General features: G+C 37.9%; 1 protein-coding gene across 1 annotated transcript; it reads left to right on the top strand.

The window, feature by feature from the left end:
• Positions 1-1,572: 1,572 nt before the first annotated feature.
• On the top strand, positions 1,573-12,265 carry psmb10 (proteasome 20S subunit beta 10). Its single transcript, XM_026172859.2, has 8 exons — positions 1,573-1,774; positions 1,915-2,008; positions 2,113-2,210; positions 3,147-3,287; positions 3,636-3,751; positions 11,453-11,511; positions 11,659-11,810; positions 12,078-12,265. The coding sequence occupies exons 1-8, from the start codon at positions 1,710-1,712 to the stop codon at positions 12,187-12,189; spliced, it is 837 nt and encodes a 278-aa protein (XP_026028644.1). The 5' UTR covers positions 1,573-1,709; the 3' UTR covers positions 12,190-12,265.
• The last annotated feature ends 596 nt before the right edge of the window (positions 12,266-12,861 follow it).

Raw genomic sequence — 12,861 nt, 5'->3', positions numbered from 1 at the left:
TTTTTTTTTACTAATTAAGTTTAGGTCCTGTTAGGTCTCACACTCACCCTAACCTCCTCTTCTTCTGTCTTCTTTTTCTACTCGCACCTTGCAGCTCAACCTTCAACATCCTCTGTACATGTCCAAACCATCTCAGCCTTGATTCTCTATGTTTGCCTTCATCTTGAACTGTGAGTCAGCTGTGAGCTGAGCATCCTTATCTGCTTCAGTGGCACCGCTGTACATATATCAAAAGATATATTTAAGTATTTCTCTACTAATACTTGTTTCAGAGCCACATTGCTACTCTCTGTTCCAACGTGTGGCCCATTTCAAGTGTATTACAGAGCCCTTTCTGAAATGATATATGTGACACAACATAAAGCTGTGCAGATTGGCCAAATAAACTTAGTACAAAAATTTTAGACACTTATGTTTGGTTGATGATTTCCTTGTTGTAACAATGCTTGTTCCCAGTAAATCTCACACTGTTTAAAGCCTGTTTATGTCTCCTTAAATGGCCCCACATTTGTAAGGAAAATGCATCTGTGGCTGGAGCAGTAGAGTTGAGTATGTATTGTGTCCGTGAAAATCTTTCCATACATAAGCGCTTTTTCTTCACCACAACATACTGGTACAGCATCCGCATCAGTGCCGCAGCACCAATCAACCAGTATAAATAAAAGTGAATTGAATTGAATTTAAAAGTATCTATATCAGTATTGGCATTGGCAGTAATGACCCTGGCCCTGGTTTAGGGCGAATACCAACATCGTATCACACCACTAACGTTAATCCTTCATCACGCTGAGGATTATCCACAGTCATTTGCCATTTCTAGTCAGTGCGGGATGACTTTTGACACTAGATGGTGACATTGTCCTATTTAGCTGTATTTATTTATTTATTTTTATTTTGTTGGCAGAACTTTCTTTATGTATCAGTACAAACAAAAAGGCTACTTGAACCTTTTTAACTATGTTACAAGCCCAACGTAAACATCTGCGCCATGACACGAGGAGAAAAAAAGGGATATGTTTAGGGTGTAAGGAGACTGATGTCCGTTTGTTATTGTCGCCAGCCTGCAGTACATTAAAAAATATCTTAGACAGTTAAACTGACAGATTTAATAACCTACTGAAGGTGCCATAACGCTATTTTATTTTTTGAATTCCAGTTCAGTTCTTGACCACTAATGGTGAAAAGATAGTCTACAATAGATGTCTAGGCCTTAACATTTAAAAAAAAAAAAAAAAAAAGCGAGGAGAAAAAGACTAAACCCAGACTAAAGGTTTCATCCTGATGCCTCACTTAAACTGCCACTTTAAGCCAGTTTAAGCCTCCGGGAGCAGGTTCCATCTTTGCAGGTAACGTTTAATACACTGCAAAGAAACATTACCAATGTAATTCAGAAGTTAATTTTAGTGGTTTATGAGATTATTCGTATTAACAAATTAACAAAACTCATATATCTTTACTATTCTTTGAACACATTTTTCATGGAAATGAATAATTGTTTAGAACGAATAACAATAAACAACGAGAACAGATAAGAGAAAAGAGCAAATGTCAGACGGATGTGGATATTTTTTTACAGCGGGTAAGGCGGGACTTGTTCTGAGAAGTGAAAGTAAAAGCGAAAACTTCTGAGAAGCACCTACACAAACTGACGCACCGCGACAAGGGTTTTCTTTGATTTTTAGTCTTTTACTTTAGAATCAGCACCTAATATGCTGCACAGTCTGAATTCCTTTGCGCTTCAGCCGGGAGGTTTCTCTTTTGAGAACAGCCGCAGGTACACAAACTGGATTTAACAGCGTTTACAAAAACGGCTTTACGACATTAATGGCGGAACAAACAAAAAAAAAAAGATTAGCGATTTCACACTAATATGAGGCTCTCTGTCTTCCCTTTTCTCTGCCGTGTCATTACCAGGAATGCCGTGCTGGAGTCTAATTTGTCTCAGGCTGGTTACAAAGCTCCTAATGCCAGGAAGACAGGCACCACCATTGCTGGAATTGTATACAAGGTTTGGATTAATCATCAGTGGTTGGACAACACTAGTAATACACTAGGAAGCTGAATTATCATTTAAAGTGTGTTAACTTTTATATTTCCTTTTTGTGGTGTTAGGATGGAGTCATCTTGGGAGCAGATACCAGAGCTACAGATGACATGGTTGTGGCTGACAAAAACTGCATGAAAATTCACTACATTGCTCCAAAAATCTAGTAAGTTTACTCATTAATTTTACAGGACAAGTCGAATTGACTCCTCACTCACTTTGAAGATAGCTCTCACTAGAAAACAAGACCCCCGATGGCGGCAAGGCTCCTAGCATGCCAGCTTCATTTCATTCAGTTTCTTGATTTCTTTCCTGATGTCAAGATTTAAACCAGTATGGCCCATCAGCCAGCCATCTGCCTGAATCAGCTTACAAACTAAATGGTCACATTCCAAAGTCTACCTCTTGTGGCCCCTATCTGCTCGTCTAGTGCTGATTCTGCCATCATTCTCTCTTCAGAGAAAAACATTCCAATAGCTAGAATGCAAATACTATTGCTAACATTTAATTTTTTTCTTTAAAATTGCTGATGACTTTTCAGTTCCTGACTTGGCCAATGCCTCCTTAGTTCTCATGTCTCCTCCTCCTTGTCTCCTGGTGCCCTTTGTCTGATGCTTCTCCAGTTCCAGGGCAGGAGATGCACCACACATCATCAGAGCAAACTGGCACCTTCCTGGGTGTCATACACATGGACAGCTATAGACACTATGGATGCATTGTTATACTGACACTTATACTTGCTGAGGCAAGGGTCTACTTCGGAGGACAGACTTAATTTTCAAAATGAGGACAGATTCAGCAACTATATGGCTTATTTACTTTCTTCAGATCTCTCTCCTTCTCTCTTAAAAACACAAAAAACAAAGAGACAAAGAAGAATAAAAACAGAGAGGGATAATAAGACTTGAGGCAATACATGGTATACCGTTCTGCCATGTATCTCCAAAACAAAAGAAATTAAAAAATGCATAAAAATGTACAAAAGTACAAAAATGTGGCTTTTTTTCTTTATGCGTCAAAGGCTAAGCAGAGATACTTATGCCATGTTCGTCAAACGGGTTATTGTTTGACTTGTCTAACAATTTTTTTGTATGTTTTGTAGCTGCTGTGGAGCTGGTGTTGCTGCAGATGCAGAGATAACTACACAAATCATGTCATCCAATGTGGAACTTCACATGCTCAACACTGGGCGACCCCCACTTGTTGCTATGGTTACCAGACAGCTCAAACAAATGCTGTTCAGGTGAGAGCAATAGAGCATAAGTAACTAATAGTTGGATGCTAAACAAGCAATATTCAAATTGTCGGGCATAGAGCTGCTATGGTTGGGTAAAGCTAACTTATTATGGGAAAATAAACAAGGGTTACACACTATTATTTTACTAAAATTTAAATTGGATAATTTTCTATCATTAGCTTCTGAACTAGGGCTTGCTGGAGCGATAAGCATTCGTGTACCCTCATTGTCTCTGTACTCTATTGTTTTTGTTTTGTTGCTTATTCACATGTGCACATTTTGGAGGATGTGCTCCGTATTCCTCTAACAAAAAAAGCTGGATGTTGTGGTAATGCCATCTGTTTGATTTGTCAGGTACCAGGGTCACGTGGGGTCATCTCTGATTGTTGGAGGAGTTGATGTGACTGGAGCTCACCTGTACAGTGTTTACCCTCATGGCTCTTATGACAAACTGCCTTTTCTCACCATGGGTATGTATATGTTTAGGGTACTGTCTACTATATGTGCAGAATGCTGTGGCAGGTGTCTAAGAGTTTTCTAGAAGAAAAATCAAATAATTTTAAAAGTTGGAACTTGGTTTAAAACATCAACAAAAAAACAGAATCCACCAGTCTACGGAGCTTGGAAAGAAAAGCCTCTGGACTTGTTTAAGTTGCTTGAAGACGTTTCACCTCTCATCTGAGTAGCTTCTTCGGTTCTAAGGGTCAAATGGTGGAGAGTCCCAGATATAAACCCAGTGGGAGTTTCCCCCCCAAAGAGGGACAAAGGACCCCCTGATGATCCTCTACCTAATCATATGAGCCGAGGTGTGAAAACAGGTGTGGGTCACAATCAGCCAGAGTTTCGGGTGAGCTCATTGTGAAACCTGGCCCCATCCTATCATGTGATTTCCTGAGGTTAGATGGCCCAGGATGTGAGTGGGCGTTAAGGCATCTAGGAAGGGTTCTCAAAACTGGATTATAGATGGCAGACAGAGGTGCAACGTCTTCAAGCAACTTAAACAAGTCCAGATGCTTTTCTTTCCAAGCTCTTTAGACTACGATGACCTGGATGACTGAGAACCTTCACAGACAGAATCCAGCAGTTTGCAAATCTCATAAATTAATATTTTATTGACCATATAACATATTATAAACATACCAAATGCCTAAACTGAGATGTTTTACTACTTTATGATAAAAACAGTACTGTGCAAAAGTCTTGAGGCACCTGTTATTGCTTTTTATTTTGCTATGAAAGTAGCAAATAGAAACGGTAATTTTGAAATGTGCAAATACATATGCAAGTACAGTATATAAGGGAAATGTAGAGTTTGGACAATTCCACCCATCCATCTATCTATCTTGCGGGGCTGGAATTTATCTCAGCCGCCATAGTACAAGAGGCTGGGTACACCGTGGACAGGTTGCTAGTCTTTTGCAGTGCTTACAGGCAGAGACAGACAACCATTCACACTCATATACCATACACACCTACAGGCGATTTAGAATTACCAATTAACCTAACCCCACTAACTGCATGTGTTTGCACTGTGGGAGATATTACCCAGAGAGAACTCGCATTGATTCAAACTGCATGCAGACTCCAGACAGAAAGGCCCAGATGCTGGAGTTGCCGTGGACCTTCTTGTTGTACGGCAACAATGCTGCCCCTGCACAAGTCTAACAAGCTTAAAGTTAATATTTGGGATGACCACCTTTATTTTACAACACAATCTGACCTCTCTTAGGCAAGCTTTCTTGTAATGTCTTTAAGTAGCTTTCATGCTCTCCAAGCTTCTGGAAGTATATTCCAAAACTCATATCTTAGAGACTTGATACTACCTTACTATCCCAACACAACACTTATACTGTAGGCTTAGTGTAGTTCCTCACTGTACACAATTTCGTTGTACATGTACAATAACAATTTACCATTTTGCCATATTCTATAGTTTTCAAAAATAGAATGGGTAACAGAGCCTTCAGCTTCTAGGCCCAACTCCTGTGAAAGATTCAAGAGATTCAAGTGGTTAAGCAGAGCAATGGAATTCTTACTTTGTAGGTTCCCTTCACACAACTAAATAAAAACAAACATAAAATAAAAATAAAAATAAAGACTAAACTTAACTCTGAGCATAGAATATAGCATTGAAAATAATAAATAAAGTAAAACAAGTACAAGTTTGTAGCACTTGTAGCTTATGTGTAGGTGTAGTCAGAATTTAAATTGCAAGTAGTTGCAACACTGTCACAGTGGTAATATATACAGAGTATGTGGTATTAAAATGTTGATAGTGTCTGAAGTTGTGTTATGTTGTATACAACTGTACAAAATTGCAAATTACAGGTCATAAGTCAGTAATTCAGTAGCCTGATAGCCTTTGGATTGAAACTGTTTGTTAGTCTGGTTGTCCTTGCTTTCACACTCCTGTAGCATTTGCCAGATGGCAGGAGTGAGAACAATGTGTGCTGTGGGGTGGTGCGGTGCTTGATGATGTTGTGTGCCCTTTTCCTGACCCAAGTGTTGTAAATGTCCTGTAGTGGTGGGAAGGGTACTCCACAGATGAATTGTGCCGTTTAATGACACGCTGGAGAGCTTTCCTGTCCTGAGTGGTGCTGTTCCCATACTATGATGGAGTTTGTCGGGATACTCTCCACTGTGCACCTGTAGAGGAATTAGAAGGTCTTCACCCTCTCCACCTGAGTCCCGTTGATGTATAGTGCGGTGTGCTGGCCTCTCCTCATCCTCGGGTCAATAATCAGTCAACAGAGTTGGGGAGTAACGGAATACATGTTTGAATTTAAAATACAAAATATGAGTAACTGTATTCCGTTACAGTTACCATTTAAAAAGGTGGTATTCAGAATACAGTTACATTGTTGAAATAACGGGATTACACGGCGGTCTTTTCCTGTTTCATATGTTAGGCTATGCCCTCTCTATTTTTGGTAATTCCACGCCGGTGGAACCCTAAAGAAAACACGCATTAAGAGGCTCTAATGCCTGGGTCTCAAAATTGCGGCCCATGTCACCTCTACTTGCGGCCCGCATAATGACGTGAAGAAATATTTTTAAAAATTATTGTTCAAAAAATTATTTAATATGAAGGCAATAGGCAGAATGTTACAGGCATAGCTCTAAAGAATGTAGCCTCATGGGCAGTGTAGCCCAGTTGTAAGTAAGCCATTAAGACTCGACTGTACACTGTGTTCGTGTTTTTCTCCGAAACAATAATTTCTGTTGGAGCAGCCTTTCAACAACTCTCTGTCTCTCGCTAGCAAAGTAGACCCAGACAACAATAATAATTGTAATAATAATCATCATACCCTTCTCAGCATTTAAGGAGAGACTATTTTCCAGGCACCAGAATACCAGCTGAGAATACCAGCAGTCTCCTCTTCACCAGTGAGCCTGATGAAGGTTGTGCTGTCAGCGAACTTAGGTGTTGCTGGGAGAGGACACAGTCGTAGGTGAAGAGGGTGTACAGGAGTGAACTGAGAACACAGAGAACACTGAGAACACAGCCTTGGGGAGTACTTGGTTTGTGTCTGATGTCTGCCTGTGAGGAAGTCCAGGACCCAGCTTCAGAGGGGGGGTGTCAGTCAAAAAGTAGAGAGCTTTCACACCAGTCTGTTTGGGATGACAGTGTTCAATGCTAAACTAAGGTCTATAAACAGCATTCAAACATAGGTGTCCTTATTTTTGAGGTGTGAGAGGGCTGTGTGGATGACTGCATTAACAGTGTCTTCAGTAGAACGATTCTTCTGATATGCAAATTGCAGAGGGTGTAATGTGTCTGGGATGGCTTCTTTGATATGGGTCATGACTATCCTCTCAAAGCACAACTGAAGTGAGTGCGATGGGGCAATAGTCATTCAAGCAGGTTATGTTGTTTCTCTTGGGGAAAGGGCACTATGGTGGCGGACTTGAAGCATGTAGGCACAGCTGACTGGGTGACGGACAAATTGAAAATGTCTGTAAAAACATCAGCCAGCTCTGAAGAGCAGACCCTCAAAGAGCTCTGTGCCGCCTCTGCTGATAGAATGCCTCCGTGTTGGTTGGTGTTGAAGGTGTCGAAGCCAGCGTAGAGCTCATTCGGCTCGTCTGGTAATGTGTTGCAGCTGACTGTGACCCTGCTTTTCCTCTGCTGGAAATCAATGATGTATTGCAGGCCCTGCCACATGAATCTGGAATCTGAGTTGTTGTAATATCCTTCCAGCTTCAGTCTGTACTGGCTCTTGGCTTCTCTGATGGTAACCAGGGAAGCCAGTATGCATCAGTGGTAACCACTGATGCATACTGGCTATTCCTCTAAATTCACAGAACTGTGCTCTCTCAGGGCAGCAGTCTTAAACACACTCCAGTTTGTAGCATCAAAGCAGTCCTGAAGCACCAATTCATTCTCTTCATTCCAAATTTAATAATTTTACTTGCTGGGAGGGCTCATTTGAGGAGCTGCCAGTATGAATGGAGTAGCTCCCATTTTGGATTCGTGAGACAGTAACCCTCTTTACTTTTAAGATTAGGTTCAAAACTCTCATTTTCGACAAAACCTAATATTAGAGCTCGATCAGGTGACCCTAAATCCTCCTTTAGTAATGCTGCAATAGGCTTAAGCATTTCTTCTTCACTCATCTCCTTTCACTCTCTTGTGTATTTATACACCACCACTGTATTTAATCATTAGCAATTAATAAACTCTGGCTTCTCCTGTAGTTTGCCTTTTGTGTTCTTCCTCTCTCTGTTCTCTTCCTTTCCCCCTTACCTCAAATGACCTCAGCACATAACTGCACCTCCTTGAGCCTGGTTCTGCTGGGCTTTTGTTCCTGTTCCTGTTAAATATATATATATATATTTTTTAAAACTCCTCACCAATTCCTTTCTTTCTAATACTGTAGGGTCTTTACCTCACAATAAAAAACAGCCTTGGGGTGACTTGCTTGGGGTGATCCTGTATAAACTGCAGGCTGGTAGTAACAAAGTTCTTAATGATACAATTTAAAATAGGTTCTTTGGTATGTTTTCTGTCTTTTATATGTATAGACATAAAACAGATTCATCCCTTTAGGTTCCTCTTTAATGTTTAAATGAGTCAGGTCAGTGTTTGTTCCTCATAAAACTGTGAAGACCTTGAATAGCTCATCACAGTATAAACTACATGTTTAACACACAAAAAACCTAACTGAAACTAACATAACGAACTCCAATTCCCCCCCATGGTCCCGAGTTATGGAATGAGCAAATTTGCAGTTTTCCATCAAGGCTTGCTCCGCCCCTTTTCCACCTCTTGGCTCCTCAATCAAGGGACTGGAGCAGCTGCAACTAAGGTAACTCAAAAATCAAAGATTAATCATACTTAACTAAAACTAAAATGTGCGCACTTATTTTAGAATGCAGTGTTATGTGGATATGTTAATTAATTCTAAACCAAAACCAGTTATTCATTGTCCTGTAAATTAATTCCTATATTTAAAGACAAATGTGAATGCAGTGTTATGTATAAGCCTTTACGCTAATATGGTGGCCATTACCACTGTGTGGCTGTAAGTGCAGCCATCACACATACAATGTCTAGCATTATGTCTTTATCCCTCAATCTCCCGTCCAACAAGAATAGCCTGAATAACCGATAACTTCTACACTTATCGATAATATTTTCACTAATGCTGTTGGCAGGAATGTTTTAAGTGGATTAATAATAAATGACATATGTTACCATCTACCAGTTTTTGCAACATTACAGAACTATGCCAGGATTAACAGATGTGAACCTAATAAGAAATTAATTAGACATAAAACACAAGAAGCAATTTGCCGCCTCAACAGCCAAGACTGGAGTAACATCTATGTTCAAGATGTGGCATTTGAAAACTCTGTTGTATAATTTTATTTTATTTTTTTAAAGAACAATAGAAGCTGAACAAACTTATAAGAGGTATAAGAATAAATTGATAAAAATTATAAGAAGCAGCAAAAGAAATGACTACAGTAAAGTTTTAGATGAAAATAAGAATAACATGAAAAACATGTGGACAATACTAAATAACATTGTAAATAAAGGAACTAAGGGATTAGAATATCAAAATAACTTGCAAATACAAAATACAATGATCAGTGACATAAAAGAAATTGCAAATGGTTTTAATGACTTTTTTCTTGATTTTGATCCTGTCTTGGCTTAAGGAATTGTAAAAGCTGGACATGCTCCTAAAACTAAAACTATTAATGTAGCAAACTCAATGTTTATAAGGGGAGTAGATGAAGAGGAAATTATTTATGTAGCTACATCCTTTAACTCCAAAAAATTAACTAACTGACTGTGATGGCATTGTTATAAATTGAAATAAAGGTATTATTGGATGTATTGTGAAACCATTTACCTACATTTGTAATCTGTCATAACAGAATGGTGTATTCCCTGAGATGAAAATTGCAAAGTTAGTTCCAATATATAAAGCTGGAGATAAACATATTCTCGCAAACCATCAGCCCATCTCTTTAATACCACAGTTCTCTAAGATACTGGAAAAATATTTTTTAAAATAGATTGTATGAGTTTATCACAAAAAACAATGAATAGCAGATTAGATGCAAAAGCACCACAACACATACGTTAATGAAGTTTATAGATACAGTAACAACTGCTATTGAAATCAAAGAATATGCTGTCAGTTTTGGGGCCACTGCTTTTCATATTGTACATTAATGAGATGTGTGCAATTTCAAAGTCTTTGAAAATAATATTATTTGCAGACGATACAAAATTACTGTGCCGTGGAAGTAACTTGGAACAACTTCTGAATGAACTAGAAAATGAACTAAATAATCTGAAGACCTGGTTTGACTATAATAAATTAATATTGAACCTGAGTAGAACAAAATTCATAATATTTGGGAATCACACATATTCTACCAATAGTAAACTGACAATAAATAACATGGCAATTCTCTGGCAATTCTCTACAAGGTTAAGGATCGTATAAATCAAATGCATTATATACTCTTTATTGTTCTATGATACTCCCGTACATGACATATTGTGTGGACGTGTGGGGAAACACACATAAAGCACACACCCATCCAATTCTGCAAAAAAGAGCAATAAGGATAATAAATAAAACCACCTCAAGAGAACCATCAAATCCACTTTTTATTAAACTGAATATTCTCAGATTTAAGGATTTGGGTGACCTCAGAACCGTACAATGTACAAAGCAGCAAGTAAACTTTGCCACACAACATTCAGAACTTTTTCCAGATAAGACCAAATACTCATAACCTGGGAAGAATCCTTATGTTCAGCAAGCAGTTAGGACTAATGTAAAATGTCACAGCATTACAGTCACAACAGTTAGTGTGTGGAACTCCTGTACAAATGAAGTTAAGAAAAAGACATCAATACAAAAATTCATGTGATTGTTTAATAAATGATAAATTGCGTGAATATAGGAAATTTCCTCTCATTGTGTTCTGTTGAAGCCTTGTCCTCAAAGTCATAGACTGAGGCAAGAGTGTTTTGGTTTACAAGCTGAAATTTTTGTGTGTGTGTATGTTTATGTGTTGTATATGAGTCTAGACTTGTATACAGTCAAACATGTGTGGATCATATAATGTCGAATTGTGAATATTGATTTGTAAATAATGGAATTTGAAATAAGGCGGAAGGAACAGAAAAAGTGTAAACTTCACCCTACTCCTTTATGAGCATAAACATTGTGTAGACATAGAGATATTCATGAAAACTTGATGTTTTTAAGTTTTTCTTATCTCTTGTTATTTTACATATATTTACATGTTTGAAAAACATTATTCTATCTATCTTGTTTATAAAGGCTGCATCTCTGATGGGATTGGTAGTTTGCACATCTGGAAAGCGCCATCCAGATGATGTTTTTTAAAGGTCTTGCATATTTCAGCAAGACGATGCTAAACTGCATTCTGAATCTATCATTTTGTGATGTGTTGCTCCATTAAAAATTATAATATATTTCTTAAAATTATACATGTTCTTAGTTTATACAAATCATTTTTTCAGCTCGTTGCATCCTGTTTTTTTAATACTTCATACAGCATTCCAACTTTCAGTCATAAATTATCATTATTAACATACAGTTGAATGAAAATACTTTTGCCTAGCAACAGACAGTGACAGTAATAGTAATAATAACAATGTTTGGCTCTGATTTTAGGATCTGGAGCAGCAGCTGCTGTCTCTGTATTTGAGGACAGGTTCAAACCAAATATGGAGGTAAGGCATTGTCATGTTCCCTCTTATGACATACTGTAGGTAATTAAATAAAGAGTCAAATCTTTAAGAATAAACAAATTGAAGTAATAATGTCCACAGAATCGGAAAGACATATAAATTGAATGAAATTTAATAACATGTCTTCAGTTGGAAGAGGCGAAGCAGCTAGTACGAGATGCCATCGCTGCAGGGATTTTCTGTGACCTGGGTTCAGGCAGTAACGTCGACTTGTGTGTCATCACTGAAGCTGGAGTGGAATATTTGCGTGGCTATGACAAGCCCACAACGAAGGGAAAAAGGTGAGCCATTATTCTATTACACTGTTAATTTGTGTTTTTTCGTTTGTTAATCTGCTGGTCACATAATCAGAGCACTCACATGGGCATTTTCATAAAGGACAAAAAGACTAATATGATCACTAAATTCTGCTTAATATAGGCATGAATGTGTGGATAAATCTGAAACTGACCTGACAGTTTTTCTTCTTTAGGAAATATCTAATCCAAATCCAATTAGATAAATCTAATGCATTACATTTTCTCTCTCTCTCTGTCTTTTCTTTTCAGAGAAGGGCAGTACAGGTATAAGACTGGGACCACCGCTGTCCTGACCAAAACTGTGACACCCCTGTCCCTGGATGTGGTCAATGAATCTGTTCAGATTATGGACACTGAATGAAATTCAGCAGCATTTTTCAGCTAGAATAAAATGTATTCAGTAGAATAGGATGAATAAAAAAAACCTTGTTAAATGATTAGTGTTCGCAAATTTATTTAGTGACTACTGCTGAAAAATACTGGAAGATGGTAACTATTTCTTTTTCTTACTAAAAAAAAAATCTATATATAGCAGAACATGATCCGTTGTCTAAAGAATTATTAAGGAATTTATTAAAAATCACTTTTGGTGACCTACTGGTCTGTGAAAACACAATAAAATCTTATTTTCATGCATTGCTAATTGCTGAGCTTTATAATGTCACAGCATTATGCTTTATAGTATATATTTGATTATTTATTGAATAATTTGAAGAGTATTATGTCACACACTTCTCTGTCTTTTAACAATAGCTTCCAAAGGGTTATCTCTAAAGAGCTCCAGACAATGCACACTCACTGATTTACACATATCCACCAAAGGATCCAAAAAGTGGGTGAGCAACATTTAATGAATCCTGAAAAAGTACATGGAAGATCAGATCACAGTAAGGGTATTCACAGCAAACACACAGGAATTATTATTTTAGTGGTCGACAATAGCTTTAACTATTTTAAGAGAAATAAAATCCAAGTCCCAAACGGATACAATTTTAGAGCTTTATCACACAGATATTACTAAGCAGGTAGTGAG

The sequence above is a fragment of the Astatotilapia calliptera genome, chromosome 7 (genome assembly GCF_964374335.1).
Source record: "Astatotilapia calliptera chromosome 7, fAstCal68.1, whole genome shotgun sequence".
NCBI lineage: Eukaryota > Metazoa > Chordata > Actinopteri > Cichliformes > Cichlidae > Astatotilapia > Astatotilapia calliptera.
The sequence above is the reverse complement of the archived record's forward strand: the minus strand, read 5'-3'. Positions and strand labels throughout refer to the sequence as shown.